The sequence below is a fragment of the Carlito syrichta genome, unplaced genomic scaffold (genome assembly GCF_000164805.1).
Source record: "Carlito syrichta isolate Samal-C Ts95f unplaced genomic scaffold, Tarsius_syrichta-2.0.1 Scaffold307204, whole genome shotgun sequence".
Classification (NCBI taxonomy): Eukaryota; Metazoa; Chordata; class Mammalia; order Primates; family Tarsiidae; genus Carlito; species Carlito syrichta.
This window is the reverse complement of record NW_007251300.1, coordinates 93,692-110,802: the sequence shown is the minus strand read 5'-3', so window position 1 is coordinate 110,802 and position 17,111 is coordinate 93,692. Positions and strand designations below refer to the sequence as shown.

Below are 17,111 nucleotides of genomic sequence, written 5' to 3'. Positions count from 1 at the left end.
GGAGCCCAGCAGGCGAGGCTGCGGTGGCCGGGAGCGGCCACTGCCCTCCAGTCTGGGTGACAGAGTGAGACTCCAACTCAAAAAAATAATAATAATAAAGTGAGGAGCTGGGTGAAGCTGTCTAAGGAGTTGGTGCTGGGCTGAGATTTGGAGTATTCAGCATTTAGAGGTTGGAGAAATGAGGGGAACCAGCAAAAAACAAAACAAACAAAAAGCCCTAGGAAGTGGCCAGTGACACAGGAAGAACCCCAGAGATACCGCACAAGGGCCTCATGGAAATACTCATTTTTCAGAAACAAAAGAGTCATTGGTCAAAGGCACGCGTATACTGTTCCCTTACAGAATACATATATGGGCTATCTGGACTACCGGAAGAAGACCATAAAAGACCTTGGCATCAGCCCCAGTACCTGCTCGTTCAATCCCGGCGTGATTGTTGCCAACATGACGGAATGGAAGCACCAGCGCATCACCAAGCAACTGGAGAAGTGGATGCAGAAGAACGTGGAGTATGTGATGAGCTCTCTATCATTCTTGCCATGCTTGAGAACTAAATGATTCAATGCGTTTTCTATGCATAGCTCAGGGGTTAGAAATATTTCAGTTATTTTAGGTCAGATTTTCCTTAAAATAAAAAGGGGGTAGCCAATTAAAATCTTTCCTCAACATCCTGGGCAACATAGCAAGGCTGTCTATCACACACACACACACACACACACACACACACACACACACACACACAAACTAGCCAAGTGTGGTGGTATGTGCCTTTAATCCCAGCTACTTGGGTGGCTGAGATGGAAGGATTGCCTGAGCCTAGGAGGTCATGGCTGTGATGAGCCGTGATCATGCCACTGCACTCCAGCCTGGGTAAGGGTGACACTTCAACTCAAAAAAATAAAATAAAAACTTTCCTCAGCCGGGCTCGGTGGCTCAGCCTGTAATCCCGTGCCTTTGGGAGGCTGAGGTGAGTGGATTGCCTGAGCCCGTGGGTTCGAGACCCGTCTGGGCAGTAAGACCTCATCTCTACAATAAATCAAAAAATCAGCTGGGTATGGTAGTGCATGCCTGTAATTCCGGCTACGTGGAAGGCTGAGGCGGAAGGATCGCCGGAGCCCAGCAGGTCGAGGCTGCGGTGGCCGGGAGTGGCCACTGCACTCCAGTCTGGTCAACCGAGTGAGACTCCAACTCAAAAAAAAACACAAAACTTTCCTCAAGTGATCAAAATCAGAGGAATTGAGGTCTTCTGCAGTAAGGAGACCCTTATTGTACATTTTCCTAGTAAGTTATTTAACAATGTGACTTGAATCTTTTCCACTAGAAATCTTCATTTATCTAAGTCAAGTTTTTCCTTTTTATATAGATTTGTTAAGTATTATTTTATGTCAGCATTATTTTATAACATCAACTTTGCTTTTTTAAGGTTGATTTTTAAAATTTCTATTTTTTCATTATTGAAGTTTTAAAATAGAGAAAATAAAAACCACTCTAACATAACCACTAACTAACACAATCATGTCACTGAATTTCCTGTCAGTTTTTTTATCTAGATATTTTCACACCATTACAACCTTGAATTTGTAAGTCAAGTTATTCTAAAGAATGTAGAATCAGGATTTGACCTTCTGTGTCTACCATACAAATGCCAGAGAGCTACAATGGCAAAATATTAACACTCAGCAAATAGTGCATGGGAGTTCATGGTATTGTGTAGGTCTGACAATTTTCAAAATAAAAAAAGTTAGGGCAAATGGAAGGTCTTCTAGAAGTCTTACTGTACAGTGAGAAGATATCTTCATCTTTAAACAGTATTAGATCCTATTTGGTCTGCGTCTGTGGGCCCCAGGCCCAATGCTCTTTTCTCTTCCATTTCTTAGGGAAAACCTCTACAGCAGCTCCTTGGGAGGAGGGGTGGCCACCTCCCCAATGCTGATTGTGTTCCATGGGAAATACTCTGCGATCAACCCTCTGTGGCACATAAGGCATCTAGGTAAGTCTTTTAGAAAACAACACAAATGTGCATTTTGTAGACCCAGTGAGCACCGTGGTGAGGAGAGGGTGCTACAGCACCAGGTTTCTCAATTTTTTTTTTTTTTTGAGTTGGAAACTCACTCCATTGCCCAGGCTGGAGGGCAGTGGCATACTCACGGCCACCCCAGCATCAACTTGCTGGGCTCTGGCAATCCTTCCGCCTCAGCCTTCCAAGCAGCCAGAACTACAGGCGTGTGCTACCACGCCCAGCTAATTTTTTTTTTAATTGTAGAGACGAGGTCTCACCAAGTTGCCTGGGCTGGTCTCGAACACACAGACTCTGGCAATGCACTCACCTTGGCCTCCCAAAGTGCTGGGATTACAGGCTGAGCCACCAACCCGGCCCAGGTTTCTCCATTTTGATCCTCCAGGTGACCTTGGACAAGTTACTTAACCCTTGGTGTTCAGATTTTGCAAATGCAGCTCATATTCTTACCTACTCAGGAGGTGTGTTTCTAGAAATGTATGAAAAGCTATTAGACTAATGCTTAGCATATAGTATGTGCTAACCACGGTTAAGATAGAACTTTTACTGTCAAAACTTTTTCACTGCCTTTATTACCCCATTGTAGTAGTCCTCAAGAGGACAAAACCAAATTAAGTAGCATTTTGGCCTATGATTTAGACAGCTGGCATTAACATTTATCCTTTAAAAAGCAGTTGTCACTCATTAAGAAAATAGAGCACTTAGAAATGTATTTTCATCAAAAATAGAGACCCCCATATATAAAACTAAAACTGATTAAATTGGAGAAATAAAGTGTCTGGAATAACGAAATAATAATAATAATAATAACAATAACAACAATAATAATAAAAAGCAGTTGGGAGGGTGTGGTGGTTCATGCCTATAATCCCAACACTTTGAGAGGCTGAGGCAGGAGGATCACTTGAGCCCAGCCTAGACCACATAGCAAAACCTCATCTCTACAAAAAAATAAAAATAAATAAAAAATTGGCCAGGTGTGATGGTGTGTGCCCATAGTCCAAGCTACTTGGGAGGCAAGGTGGAAGGATTGCCAGAGCCCAGGAGGTCAAGGCTTTGGTTAGCCATGATCATGTCACTGCACTCCAGCCTGGGGGAGATAGTCTTTGACTAAAAAAGAAAAAAAAAGAAATAGAAAAAACCGTTGTTTATTGACTATATACTATGTGAGTCTGTTAACAGTCTTTTATTCACCACACAAGTGCAAGTTTTAGGGCATTGCATGATCTCGGACAAGTTATTTAACTGGTCTGTGCCTTAGTTTCCTCAGTTGTAAGCTGAAGCTAAGAGTCTTATAAAAATTTGCATAAGGAATAAGTTACTGAATATATGTAAATTGCTTAGCATAAAGCCGGCATAGGAGACAGTCACGTTCACTCTAACATATGGCCACAACCCTTATCCAAAACCACTGGGCCAGACCTGTTTAGAAATGTTTTGGATTGTTGAAGGGTTATGTGGTGCTGAGTGGGATCTAGGTTTTATTGCCAAAGGAATTACTTTAAAACCTTTTGTTTTCAGACCTTTGGGGATTATTTTAGAATTGGAGGTAATGGGTATGGACTTACATTTACCAGGTGCCCCTCACATTGCCAAGAACTGGATGAGGTTCTGGTGAGAAAGGTGAATACTAATTCTAATTCTCACAGTCACTCTGCAAAGTTAAGTCCCTTAATCTCCTTTTAAAGAGAACAGGTTTAGCCGGGCTCAGTGGCTCAGCCTGTAATCCCGCGCCTTTGGGAGGCTGAGGCGAGTGGATTGCCTGAGCCCGCGGGTTCGAGACCCGCCTGGGCAACTTGGCAAGGCCTCATCTCTGCAATAAATCAAAAAATTAGCCGGGCGTGGTAGCGCTCACCTGTACTTCCAGCTACTTGGAAGGTTGAGGCGGAAGGATCGGAGCCCAACAGGTTGAGGCTGCAGTGGCAGGGAGCGTCACTACTACCCTCCAGCCTGGGCGACAGAGTGAGACTCCAACTCAAAAAAAAAAAAAAAAAAAAGAGAATAGGCTTAATTGAGGAAGCTGAGTTTCCATCTCCTCCAAATGATCCTGTGTAGACTGCTTCCGCCTCATTACCCCTGTCCTCCCTGACTTCCCCGGTCTTATAAGTGCACAAGAAGAGCGACACAGGGATGTTAGGGCCACTAGTGTGCTATCTGATTTGAATTATAATGTTGGGTTTACTGTCAGGTCAACTGTCAACATTTCCATGTGCAAAAAGTCCCATCAAAGTAGATCCCTTTTTTAAAAAGTGCAGAAATAGATGTGGCGCTTAGACCAATAAGGTTAGAGCACTTTGATTGTAGAACAGACTCAGAATTACATCTAATGAAATGTCTTCCTGACAAGTAGGAAGGGATTATAATCTCCCCAACGGAAAGAAGTAATTTTTCTTTATAGAATAGAGCTTACACCTGTGCTGGAGGTTCTGGAATCAGGGATGGTGTACAAAGTAAATCTGCAGAGAAATCATTTGAAAAATGAGCTGGTTTTAGTGTTTTAGATGAAGACAGCAATGTAACATTTATGGGTATTAAGTTTGGGTCTAAGCAGGTAAGCTTAAAATTTTAACAATTCATGAAACATATTTAGCTAAAAGCAACTGCACCACCAAAACTGCACGCCCCTCAGAGGTAGTTCTGGAAAGTCCTTCCAGTCACGGACCTGACATGAAGATGTCCTGCTCAGACTTTTCACATGAAGGTGCCTCTTCCCAAATGACTGTTTCCTCTGTCTAGATTCCGGTAGTTGGTCATTATTCCAACTATGCTACCATAGCTTGAAACAACTCTTCTTCTGCAAGCCAGGTTCTTTTGCTGTTGTTAATATCAAAAGCCAGAATAGCTAATCACCCTTATTCAATGGACTTTCGGTTGTTTAAATACATGTATATAATGCCAGGGGCAGTGGCTCACACCTATAATCCCAGCCCTTTGGGAGGTGGAAGCGAGAGGATTGGAGGGGTTGGAGACTAGCCTGGGCCACCTGGCAAGATCTCATCTCTACAATAAATAAAAAATTAGCTGGTGTGGTGGCACGCACCTGTAGTTTCAGCTACTTGAAAGGCTGAAGCAGAAGGATCACCTGAGCCCACCAGGTCAAGGCTGCGGTGGCCGTGAGCGTGCTACTGCACTCCAGCCTGGGTGATAGAGTGAGGCTCCGACTGAAAAAAAAAATATTTATTTATATATATGTGTGTGTGTATATAATTCCCTTGCATGGAAATAAACTTTACACTATAGAGGATATTTTAAAAAATTTTACATTATCTTAATGTAGTTCTAGAATAGGTATTCTAAAAGTATTCTAAGCAATGGCAATCCTAGGGCAAATGCATAGTCTTTTTGATTACTTATGAGGAGAACAATATTCAGATAGCTGTTGGTTAAAAAGTAGATTTTCCAGGCGCGGTGGCTCATGCCTGTAATCCCAGCACTTTGGGAGGCAGAGGCAGAGTGCCTGAGTCCAGGGGTTCGAGACCAGCCTGGGCAACCTGGCAAGACCTTGTCTCTACAATTCATCAAAAAAATTAGCCGGATACAGTGGCACATGCCTGTAGTTCCAGCTGCTTGGAAGGTTGAGGTGGGAGGATCGCTTGATTCTAGCAGGTTGAGGCTGCGGTGGCCGTGAGTGTGTCACTGCACTCCAGTCTGAGCGACAGAGTGAGACTCCGACTCAAAAAAGAAAAAAAAAAGTGGATCTTATTCTCAGTCACATTTCATATGGTAAAATTAAGACTGTTCCAAAGAAAAAGTTGCCATATTACAGAAGTGAAATGCAGAGAAACAAGAACAGCTATAGACTCTGGGTGGGAGGGAGACTGATAACTTCTTCGAGGGTAATGTGGCAATCTCTTATCAAAATTTAAAAGGCACACACTCTTCAATCTAGCAATTCTACCTACAAGATTTTAACCTATAATTTGTATACATACACTAGACATACAGAGGGCTACTCATTGCTGTGCTATTCATGCTTATTATAGGACAGAAACAACTTAAATACCCTTAATAAGGAACTCAATAAATAATTATAGATCCATTCTATGTAGTCATTAAAAATAGTAAATTCACACATACTGCTGTGGAAAGTCTCTTCAGACAGTAATTTAAATAGGCAGTGTCTAAATAAGTAAATACATAAAATAAAATAACACACAAAAAGGCAAGGTAGTGGTGTGCTCTATTTTGTCTTCGGCCTTTGGAAAAACATCTATACATATAGGTATCCAGGTAGAACATTACTAGAAGGCTTCATAGGAGACTCTAATAGTGGTTGCTTTGGAGATTTGGGGTGGGCAGAAAATTCATTGTATATAACTCTCCGATTTGTTTCCTTTTTTCTTTGTACCATAAACTTGTATTCAATTTTTAATATAAAAATTTTATTGTCTAACAAGGCTATTATTTTCCTCTAAACACAATGAAGGCTGGAATCCAGATGCCAGATATTCGGAGCATTTTCTGCAGGAAGCTAAATTACTCCACTGGAATGGAAGACATAAGCCCTGGGACTTCCCTAGTGTTCACAACGACTTATGGGAAAGCTGGTTTGTTCCTGATCCTGCAGGAATATTTAAGCTCAATCACCATAGCTGATATAACTCAATGTTTAAAATGTTCCCTGGATAAAACTGTGGAATTGCCCCTCTGTAAGCCTCCTAGAATACTGTTCTTTATGACCGTCACCTTTGGTACATATGATCCACAATATAAAAACTAGAAACTACTGTGTGAAAACTACCTTGGACCATGATAGGCACTGATTTACGTCCTCAAGTACAAGTGGTAATTATGGAAATCAAGATTACGTGACTGAAAAACACTGTTATAAAGAAATAAATCCAACTAGATACCAGTAATCAATTTGCTTAATTTTGAATGACAATTACATACAGATATTTAAAATTTCTAAATGTATTTTTCACATGCAGATTTTTTAACAGGTTGCCAATCTTGTCTTCTACTAGTTAAAATATGAATGCTTGAAAAGTAAAATATTCATAGATTTTTAATGATTTTCATCATGTATGTTATTCTACATGTAAATATAATAAAAGGTAAGTTTTAAAGGGAAAAGAATACCATTAAGTCTTGCTACAGAAAAAGCCTACAACAAGGATAACCATTCTTACTATTTTTTATTGTAAAAAACCATCAGCTTTTCAAATGCATTTAAAAAAATCTTTCAATAATATTTAATGAAAAAGTCTCATACTACCACGTACAGGATAGATCAACACCTACTACTCATCTGTCATGTTAACTGGAAACACCATTCATGATTGTATGCTTGGAAAATCTGCATTCTCTAGTGTCTGTCATAATTTAAAAGGTATTTTCCCCACTTAAATAAAAACATCTATTGTAAAGCTACAATAGTTATATACCAAAGCAATACCTAGTTACATGCTTTACACAATTCCATGAAAAAATAATTCAATTGCTCCTAATCCCTGATGCAAGGCACTTCGAAGCACCTGCACAAAATATCCATGTAAACAGCAGTACAGTACGTTGTTTAAATAACATAAATGACTTTTCCACAGTTTGACCTAGACTTAAGGAAAAATAAAATCCATCATCGCCACAGCTAAAAAGTATGTTAAGAGTCATAACAATAATTTGTTTCTCTTAGTATAAAGAGAACAACAACCATGTAACCTCTTGGAAGGACCTCATAAATGTTTTATATTGAAAAATCAGCATGCTCCCTGGGGAAGTATGAAGTCAGAATATTCAGGAGTGATTAGGGTGGACACAAATGGCATTTCTGAATACCTAGTTTTAATATTTACCAGCCCTAGTAGTCTGGACTATTTGTAGCACCATGAAAATGCATTAAAAATCACAAAGGTACATACTTCAAACCAAAACTTCCCATGAGGTTCACTTAGTCCATAGTAACAAACAGCAATGATGCAGAGAATTTTTTAAATTATCGGCTTATTAGATTTATCTAGCAAGAAAAATTCTGGATGTTTTAGTACATCTCATGTACAGAAAGCACCAATTTCAATAAGATTATCAAGCACCTCCAGCATCCTGTTGCTTAGCCTGAAAGTTCATTTCTTACCACTTGTCACGGCACATTTTAAAGCCAACGAAGATAAAATTAGAATGGTGATAGATACTGACAGAGAAATTCACCGTTCCTCTCCTATCAAATTCATGTGTCTCAAGTAAAACACAGACAAGTGACAAAATATACAAGGTTTACTGCGTCCTCAGGAACCTACTACTATCACAGAAAAGTTACTGCCTGCTAGAGGATTAATACACAGCACTGAGGAGGCCAAAGCCAGGGCTCAGCATCCTGTCAGTAAGGGCAGTCTTGCTACTGCAAGGCCATACTCCATATGTCTACAACTAAGCACCTCTCACAAACACCACTGGTAAAGCAAAGAGGTCTGAGTGTGCCCACGACTCAGGGAACTCGCAGTTACCCTTAGTTACCACTAAAAACTAACAAAGGAGACTCCACTGAGGGTTAACTTCATCTAGGAAAATCAGCACATGTGCCTCTTCTCCAGTGGTAATTATTATTAGCATGCCCTTCTTAGGCATAAAAGGGATAATGGTGCATCTAAGTTTATGCACAGTTAAGAATCAACTATAAATACTCACTCTGTTGTATTTTAAAATTACAGAACTCCCAAAAGAAAACCAATTTCTTCATAAATGAAAGAGTATATAAAAAGCTGGAATGGTGGTTAATTCAAATACAAAAACGAATATACAGCACCCTACTTTTTCCTTCCCAGCTACTTAGGTTCACACAGTTCATACTACCACACAACTGTTCTGTGCTACAGTAATACCATTAGAGTAAAATGCTAATAAAATACTTCAGTTAGCAAACGGAGGTTCTACTTCTTGACAACTGCATTAAAACTGCAGCATTTAAGCAGAGCTGAGAAACACCATTCTCAAGCATGGTTTCCTTCTTCCTGCTCTTGCGTTCCACAACGATTACTGAAGGAAGGAATCTGGTCTGTAAACGACTGAGCCATCCACTGCCCATTTGGAATGTTGGTGAAAGTTGATTCTCCTCTTAGCTCCGCGCTGTTGGCTGCTAATAGTGGAAAAGAATGTTAGTTTATGATATTTAGAAGTTTTAAAATAATCAAATGAGGAGATTTTTAACAGTTTGGTGATGAAGAATTATTATTAAAATAGTTAAGCAAGCTTCCTGAACACAATGATGAATTTCTGTTCTATTTTCTGATACAGGCCTCATGTTATTAATCCTCATTTGTTATGAAAGGAGGACACTGCAAGTAGGAGAGCTCAGAGTCCATGACATAAAGATCCTCAATAATTTACTCTCTTTCTATAAGTATATTCCCCGAATCCTAACAAAACCACTTCTTTGAAAGAAACACACATACAGAAGGGAACATACTTAGCCCATCAGAAGAGAAGCTGCAAGGTTCACCATTGCATGGATTTTCACCATAAGCACCACCATACGCTGCTTCATAACCTGGGTCATATTTTTCTTCCTTAACAGCCATCTTCTTTGCATCCTCTGTAGGGAAGGTAAAAAGGTTTTAACACTGATTTTGTACAACAAGTTTGAAAATAGCTTTATTCAGAAATCATGATAATTCTTTTTTCTGAACATTCGTACATACAAAGATACATCTTTCACTATAATTTTTTACACTCTCTGTAGCATATACTAAATTAACACAGGAATTGTGAAAACCTATTACATTTAACTTTAGGTAGGATGCAATATTCTTTAGATTTTCAATGTCTACAGGAGTGCCCAGAGCAAATGGAAGACCTTAGTAAAAGGAGATTTTAACAGTTACTAATATCCATCATCAGAACACCCTGGCTGCAGACATAATTGCTTTTTTTCTCCGGCTTAAACTCACGACATACTTTCTGTAATGCATATGTACACAAAATGAATAACAGGAGTGGTAACTGTAACATACCTTGGGCAAGCTGTAGGTCAAATGTGTACTGCACCTCTTGAACGTCCATGTTTCGTTCAATGCCTTTCAACTGATCTCGTAAGTCTTTTAGCTTAATGTAGTAATGAACTTTGTCCTGGGCTCGAGGAAACTGAGCACATCTTGCACTGGATGATGGCATTACATAGCACAGCTAGAATCATAAAGTGTTATAGTTTCAGAAATCTTACAATTCAATTGAATTCACTCATGTTGAGATTAGAAAATTTATCTTTATTTGGATTAATAACTTGATACTTAACCATGTATAAATATATGTAAAGATCAACAGAAGTAGTTGTGTTTAAGTTCAAATATGGAACATTTACTTATTAACAAGTCAATAAATAAAAAACACTGAGGCTATCCCTCCACCCCCAAGACCCTGCATTCACAATTAATAGTCATGATGCCTTTTGTGTATAAGACAATAATATCAAATGCCAGTTTGGCTGGATGCCTGTCTGAGTTGTACTATTTATATGGCTCTAAAATGAAGTTGAACTAAGATATATGAGGCAATTAGTTTTACTAATCAGGATCATGGTATGTTTATATGTCCGTTTCATAACTGAATACAAGGCTAAAGCATTTGAATTTGACAACTATATGCCATTAAATATATTTTGAAGCTGGGTGTGGTGGCATGTGCTTGTAATCCCAGTTACTTGGGAGGTTGGGGCGGAAAGATCACTTTTGAGCCTAGTTTGAGATCAGCCTGGGTGTCATGGCAAGACTATACCTCAATTAAATATAAATATATTTGAATGCAGTATGCGAGTGAGTTCCTCTCAATATTTTAGCTGAATAATATGACATCATTAAGACATTTAGCTGACAAATGTTTTTATTTCTAATAAGACTCTATGTATCCGAATTAATTTTGCAATTACTGGATCCAGTTGATATATAAATATTATCCAATGATCGTGTTTTCTTTTCATGGCATAAATTACAATGGAAAGATAAATAAAAGGGGAAATAAGCTAGAAAAAAGTCATATCTTGTTGATTTATAAATGCAATTTTAAGGACTTACAGTTTCTGTGTCTGGAATCTTATGGGGCTGAAGCCCAAATTCCAAGTTCTTAACCTTTACTCCAAAAACTTCTTTACTAAAAATTTCATAAATACCTAAAATGAAATAGAAACATATTTACATTGCTCATAATGTTAGCACAGAAAAAAGATAAAATTTAAAAGTTTATCTTACATTTTCCATTAAACACTGCTATTCGTGGCTGATATTTCTGTAATTTCTGTACTAGAATACGTCCTCCTTCACGAAATTCTTTACTAAAATTGAATTAAAAAGTAGTCAAAAATATAAATACGGCAGTATTTACAATGTCCTAAATTCAGGCAGCTTTCAATAAAAGACCACATCATACATTTATTGAGCTCAGCTTCAACTAGACACACATGATGTTCCTAGCATTTATGAGGCACCAGCATGGTCAAAGTTTCAACCCATAAACATAGATGCTGTGTACTTACCTGGACAGATCTTTGCTGCCTGGTGTCGTCCTCTCCACCATATTGGTAAATCCAATACCGTACTTCCCAGGTAAAGTGTGATCATCCATATGGTCAGCTGAACTTCACTCAGCCCTGACATAAACAAACACTTCCCTGTGAAAGGAGAGTTAAGTTTATTTCTGAAGATGGTCAAAAGCTTTTGCCCAAAGAGTTGGTAAGGTAGTCGATATCCTATTCTTGAACTTAAAAAAAATTAGGATATTTAAAATTATAAATACCATGTTGAGCAATTACTGTGTGTTGAGTGCTATGTTAAGCCCGCTACATGGATTGTCTCTCTTTTTTTTTTTTGAGTTGGGGTCTCACTGTCACCCAGGCTGGAGTGCACAATCACAGCTCAACTGTGGCCTCGACCTCCTGGGCTCAGGCAATCCTTCTGCCTCAGCCTCCTGAACAGCTGGGACTAGAGGAGTACACCACCATGCCCAGCTAAGTTTTTTATTTTTTGTAGAGATGAGGTCCTGCTATGTTGCCCAGGCTGGTCTTGAACTCCTGGGCTCAAGCAATCCTCCTGCCTCGGAGACCTCACAAAGTGTGTGATTACAGGTGAGAGCCACCATGCCCAGCCTATCTCGTTTAATCATAACGATCTTATGAGATACTTTTACTGTGTCCTTTCACAGAGGTTAAGGCAAATGCCTGTCTGAGAATACACAGCTACTCTGTATAGGAAATTCTGAAACCATTTGTCTTCCTTCCCACTAATTGGTGGTGCCACCACCTGCCCCTGAATACCTCATGGATCAACATATAGCAATAGACTAAAAACCCTCAAACACCTTGACAGTGAAGAAAGTTAAAAGTTCAAACTTCCATAGGAAAAAAATGTTTTAAATAATAGAGAAAACATGCTATTAGTTTCAAAAATGCACTACTTTCATTTATCCTAAATTTCTTTTTTTTTTTTGAGTTGGAGTCTCACTCTGTTGCCCAGACTGGAGTGCAGTGGCTGCTCCCGGTCACCGCAGCCTCGACCTGCTGGGCTCCGGCGATCCTTCCATCTCAGCCTTCCAAGTAGCTGGAAATACAGGTGCGTGCTGCCACGCCCGGCTCATTTTTGATTTATTGTAGAGATGAGGTTTCACTGCCCAGGCGGGTCTCGAACCCGCGGGCACAGGCAATCCACTCACCTCAGCCTCCCAAAGACACGGGATTACAGGCTGAGCCACCAAGCCCGGCTTATCCTAAATTTCTTAATGTTGTTCTTAAATAATTCACTCAGTATTTCCTGAGGGCCTATTGCATGCACATACCTCTTAGGTAATGTTAGGTAAGATGATTTATATACACAGGGCAATGCAACATCAGTTAGACTTGGTTTTAAAGCTGACTCTCAAAGTATAAGTCTTTAATACTATTTTCTGCTCTCCTAGGAAATAAGATCAACAGAAATCTGGAAAAGTCAGTATTCTGTACTACCACAAATATATACTGTTATTACCATGATGCAGATAATAATTTTTATAATTTTTCAAAGTAGTAAAATCATTGAAAACAACTCAAACAAAAGAGAAAGTACTCCTTTTCATGTCCTTCCATTCTCATACACCAAAATATTAACATATGTCAAACCTTTTATTTTCATGTACATAGACACATACACAACACAGAGAGAGAGAGAGAGAGAGAGAGAGAGAGGAAACATGGGATATGAACATATGTTTACAAAATGTTTTCAAAAATACAAAAAAAATTTTAAAATACAAAACAATCTATTAACAAAGAAATCCAATTTAAAAAGTAAATTAATTTAAGAAGTAACCACTTACAAAAATGGTTTCCAGGTCCAGGGTAATGATGTCCTTTGTAAGCAGCCATTAGTCCCGGGTTTATGCCAATCTATAAAAGAAAATAATTAAACATTTTAGTCTTAAAAAGTAGAATGTAAGCCTTAGGGCTTCTATGAAAAAGTGGAGGACAAAACTGAATTGATTAAAATACAAATTTAGACCATTTCTTTACTAGATGTGGCCGCTGCCATATTTCCAAAGCTTTGGTTCCCTCTTCTACCTTGGAGAGGTGAATCTCCTCTTCTCTCTCCCTCTCTTATATTTACTTTCTAAATAAACCATATTTTTCAAAATACAAATTTAATCCAGCATCATAAACAATATCATTTATCAGTGATCTGAACAACCTATTCCACATAGAGGAAGGAGATTTCCTTTACAGTAAAAGTTTTGCTGTTGTTTTAAAAAACCAGTCTGACTCCCTCATGACCACTGGCCCCCACTCTCACCAACTAGGCTGCCTTCAATCTGGAAGAGAGAGGTCCAGCCTGGCGTGGTAGCTCACGCCTGTAATCCCAGCACTTTGGGAGGCTGAGGCGAGAGGACTACCTGAGCTCAGGGGTTCGAGACCAGCCTGGGCAACTTGGCAAGATCTCATCTCTACAACAAATAAAAAATTAGCCAGGTATGGTGGCTCCCCCTTGTAATTCTAGATGCTTGGAAGCCTGAGGCAGAAGGATCACTGGAGTCCAGCAGGTCAAGGCTGTGGTGACCATGAGCATGCCAGCCTGGGTTAGTGAGACTTCGACTCAAAAAAAAAAGAGAGAGAGAGAGGTCCAAGAGCAATCAATCAATCTAAGCCCACATCCAGCCAAAGTCCAGTTCTCAACTTCCAAAAAGTTGTTCACATGTTTCTTAGTTACTGACAAAATAAACGTTCAAACAACAATGCTATCATTTATTGAATCCTCACAGGTATCATGCAGTCTAAGTGATTCACATGGATTATTTCACTTAATTGTAACCCTGTGAGGGAGGCATTATTATCACTGTGGTTTTTCAATGAGGAAACTAGTGTTTTAAAAGGTTTGTCCAAGGTCATCCCCATGACCAGAATTGAATGCAGACAACCCCAAGCTGGAGCCCACCTCTTAAACACTCCCAAATAACACAACCTCAAGAAGGTAGCACCATTTACCACCAAAAGGGTTCTTATAAATGATTCTCTAGAGCAAAATGCTATTTGCAAAGACAGCTGTTAAGTAAAGTTAATCCCCCAATGCTATTTATAAAATCAAATGAGGACAAAAATCCTTACAATGACAATGTCCAGGTTGAAAGTCAAAATATCAGGGAGAGTCTTGGTCAAAAGTTCAGCCTCTGAAACACCATTAAAACGATCTACTTTTCTTTTCACTTTAAACGTGTCTGTAATTTTTTCTTGCTTTTCTTTTGACTTTTTGGACTTGCCAGATTTTTTTGATTGAGCAGGCTTTTTGGGTTCCACTGGTTCTTCTGGTTCTGTTGTTCTGGGTTTTCTTTTCCTTCGTTTTGGAGCCTCTGAAACACAATGATTCCAAAAGGCACAGGCAGAAATCCTTAACTTAGAATTTCAGCTTTCCCAGGAAAGTTCCCTAGTAATACCCTTTTACCCCTCTCCACCAAACGAAGCTCTTATTTTTCCAGGATCAGTCTCCTCTGCAATTACTTCCCCTTTCACGCTAGAACTGGGACAGGTCCTACCCTGCCCTCCTTCCCAGGCTAGCTGTTCTTGGGCAGAACCACCCATGATAATCATAGATGGATTTTCCACACCATCTTACTTGGCATCTTGGCCTCCCCAGGGATAAAGTATCTATATACCATTTAATAAGATTCTAAATGTAAATATATACATAATAAGTAAATATAAGGACATACAGAAAAATAGGAAGGGAAACAGTATAACTCAATTTCCCAATAACTTACAGTAGAAAACTTCAAAAGGCTTGTGGGTTTGTTTTAGAGATTATGAGGTATATTCTGTTCCGCATGTAGTCAAAGAGGTAAATTTAGAGCTGCTGCTGATGAAATCTCTGGGCTGGCAGTATTTTTCAAAAGGCAAGACTAGGGACCTGACCTCAGGACCTGAAGCAGAGTTTTCAACCTCCACACCACTGACAGCTTAGGCTGAATAATTATTTGCTGTAGGTCACTGTCCTGCGCATTACAGAATGTGTAACAGCACCCCTGGCCCCCATCCACTCCATGCCAGGAGCAGTCTGTCAGTCTCGACAATCAAAAGTGTCTCCAGACACTGACCTAAAGTTACCCCACAGGAAGCCTTGGTTTTCTTTCCCTTAATTATTTCTCTCCTAATTTCTCAGGCCTCTAACCCATCCTATTCCTATCTGGCTTTGTGCCAACCAAGCCTGGCAGGATCAAGGTAGGCTTTCCTCTCTCCTGCCTCACACTGCTTTGGCCACTCCCTATGCCAAGGGGTCTACCATCATTGGCTTGTATCTGGGAAGCCTGAGTGCAGAGACAAGTTAGGTGTGTTCCTAGAATAAAAAGTCTCGAGTATTTATTCTCACATAAATACTGCTATGCTAGAAAAAAAATCATTACCTTCTCTCCATTCAGCCCCACAATCTATTTTCGTCTTTTAATTATCTTGGTGAATGGTATCTCCTTCAAAGAACTACCTATGCCAGAAACTGGGTGTTACTACTAGACTCCTCCTTCTCCCTCGTCCCCATATAAAACCTGTTACCCAGCTGGGCTTGGTGGCACAGCCTGTAATCCTGCGCCTTGGGAGGCTGAGATGAGTGGATTGCCTGAGCCCGCGGGTTCGAGACTCACCTGGGCAACTCGGTGAGACCTCATCTCTACAATAAATCAAAAAATTAGCCGGGCGTGGTAGCGCGCGCCTACAGTTCCAGCTACTTGGAAGGCTGAGGCGGAAGGATCTCCAGAGCCCAGCAGGTCGAGGCTGCGGTGGCCGGGAGCGGCCAATGCACTCCAGTCTGGGCGACAGAGTGAGACTCCAACTCAAAAAAAAAAACAAAAACAAACAAACCTGTTACCCATGGCTAGGTAATCCTACCTCCTGAGGACTCCTGTCTCCTTCATGCCTTTAGGTCCTCCTCATGTCTTCCCCAGGTTATGCAGTCTTTAACCCGCTCCCTGCCTCCAAGTCCTGCCTTGCTTTCTACACTAGCCTCTATAACATTTCCAGACTAAGTTTTAATAACAATCTATTGAAGTCATCCCTTGGCTTACATTCTCTAAACAATTCCCTACTGCCTTCAGAATAGGCTATACATTATACAGGATAAAAGCAAGCCTCAACTGCCCCTATCCAGCTTTGTCTCTCACCATTTCCTTGCTACATCCCAGACTCCAATCCGTTTTTTGACTGTCAATCTTCTGCATATCTGTGCCTTGGCATATGCTGCTCCCTCCACCTAGAATCTTCCCCACTGTGTTCTCATGGGATGAAATCACCTCGACCGTAGAGTTTCAGTGCTCTGGTGTCATTTCTCTGCACTGGAAAGTAGCCTCTGAGCCCTCAGTCCAAGTTAGATGCCAACCCCATAAGCTCCCACAATACCGATCCTGTGTCTAGCCATGTAGTGTGCTAAGGAGGAATGTGGGTTTACTTATCACTTGCTTCTACTAGATTATGAGATATTCAAGGGCAGGATTCATGTTCTTTTATTTCCTAGAACCTATCAAGAGTGTTTAGCACAAACTTAAAAAGTGATTAGCTGGGCTCTGTAGCTCAGCCTATAATCCCAGCACTTTGGGAGGCCGAGGTGAGTGGATTGCCTGAGCCCGTGGGTTTGAGACCAGCCTGGGCAACTTGGCAAGACCTTGTCTC

General features: G+C 40.1%; 2 protein-coding genes across 2 annotated transcripts in view; one reads left to right on the top strand and one right to left on the bottom strand.

Annotated features, from left to right (window-relative positions):
* The window catches only part of GLT8D2 (glycosyltransferase 8 domain containing 2), a 41,633-nt gene extending 34,604 nt beyond the window's left edge, over positions 1 to 7,029 (top strand). The window contains exons 8-10 of the mRNA XM_008064123.2: positions 343 to 509; positions 1,878 to 1,990; positions 6,444 to 7,029. Of these exons, the coding sequence (XP_008062314.1) occupies positions 343 to 509; positions 1,878 to 1,990; positions 6,444 to 6,613 (450 nt within the window). The 3' untranslated portion in view covers positions 6,614 to 7,029. The remainder of the gene's footprint in view (positions 1 to 342; positions 510 to 1,877; positions 1,991 to 6,443) is intronic.
* A 102-nt stretch (positions 7,030 to 7,131) lies between these two features.
* Positions 7,132 to 17,111, bottom strand: part of TDG (thymine DNA glycosylase) — a 21,084-nt gene continuing 11,104 nt past the window's right edge. The window contains 9 exon segments of the mRNA XM_008064122.2: positions 7,132 to 9,086; positions 9,420 to 9,545; positions 9,964 to 10,135; positions 11,020 to 11,114; positions 11,194 to 11,276; positions 11,478 to 11,571; positions 11,574 to 11,612; positions 13,289 to 13,358; positions 14,568 to 14,809. Of these exon segments, the coding sequence (XP_008062313.1) occupies positions 8,944 to 9,086; positions 9,420 to 9,545; positions 9,964 to 10,135; positions 11,020 to 11,114; positions 11,194 to 11,276; positions 11,478 to 11,571; positions 11,574 to 11,612; positions 13,289 to 13,358; positions 14,568 to 14,809 (1,064 nt within the window). The 3' untranslated portion in view covers positions 7,132 to 8,943.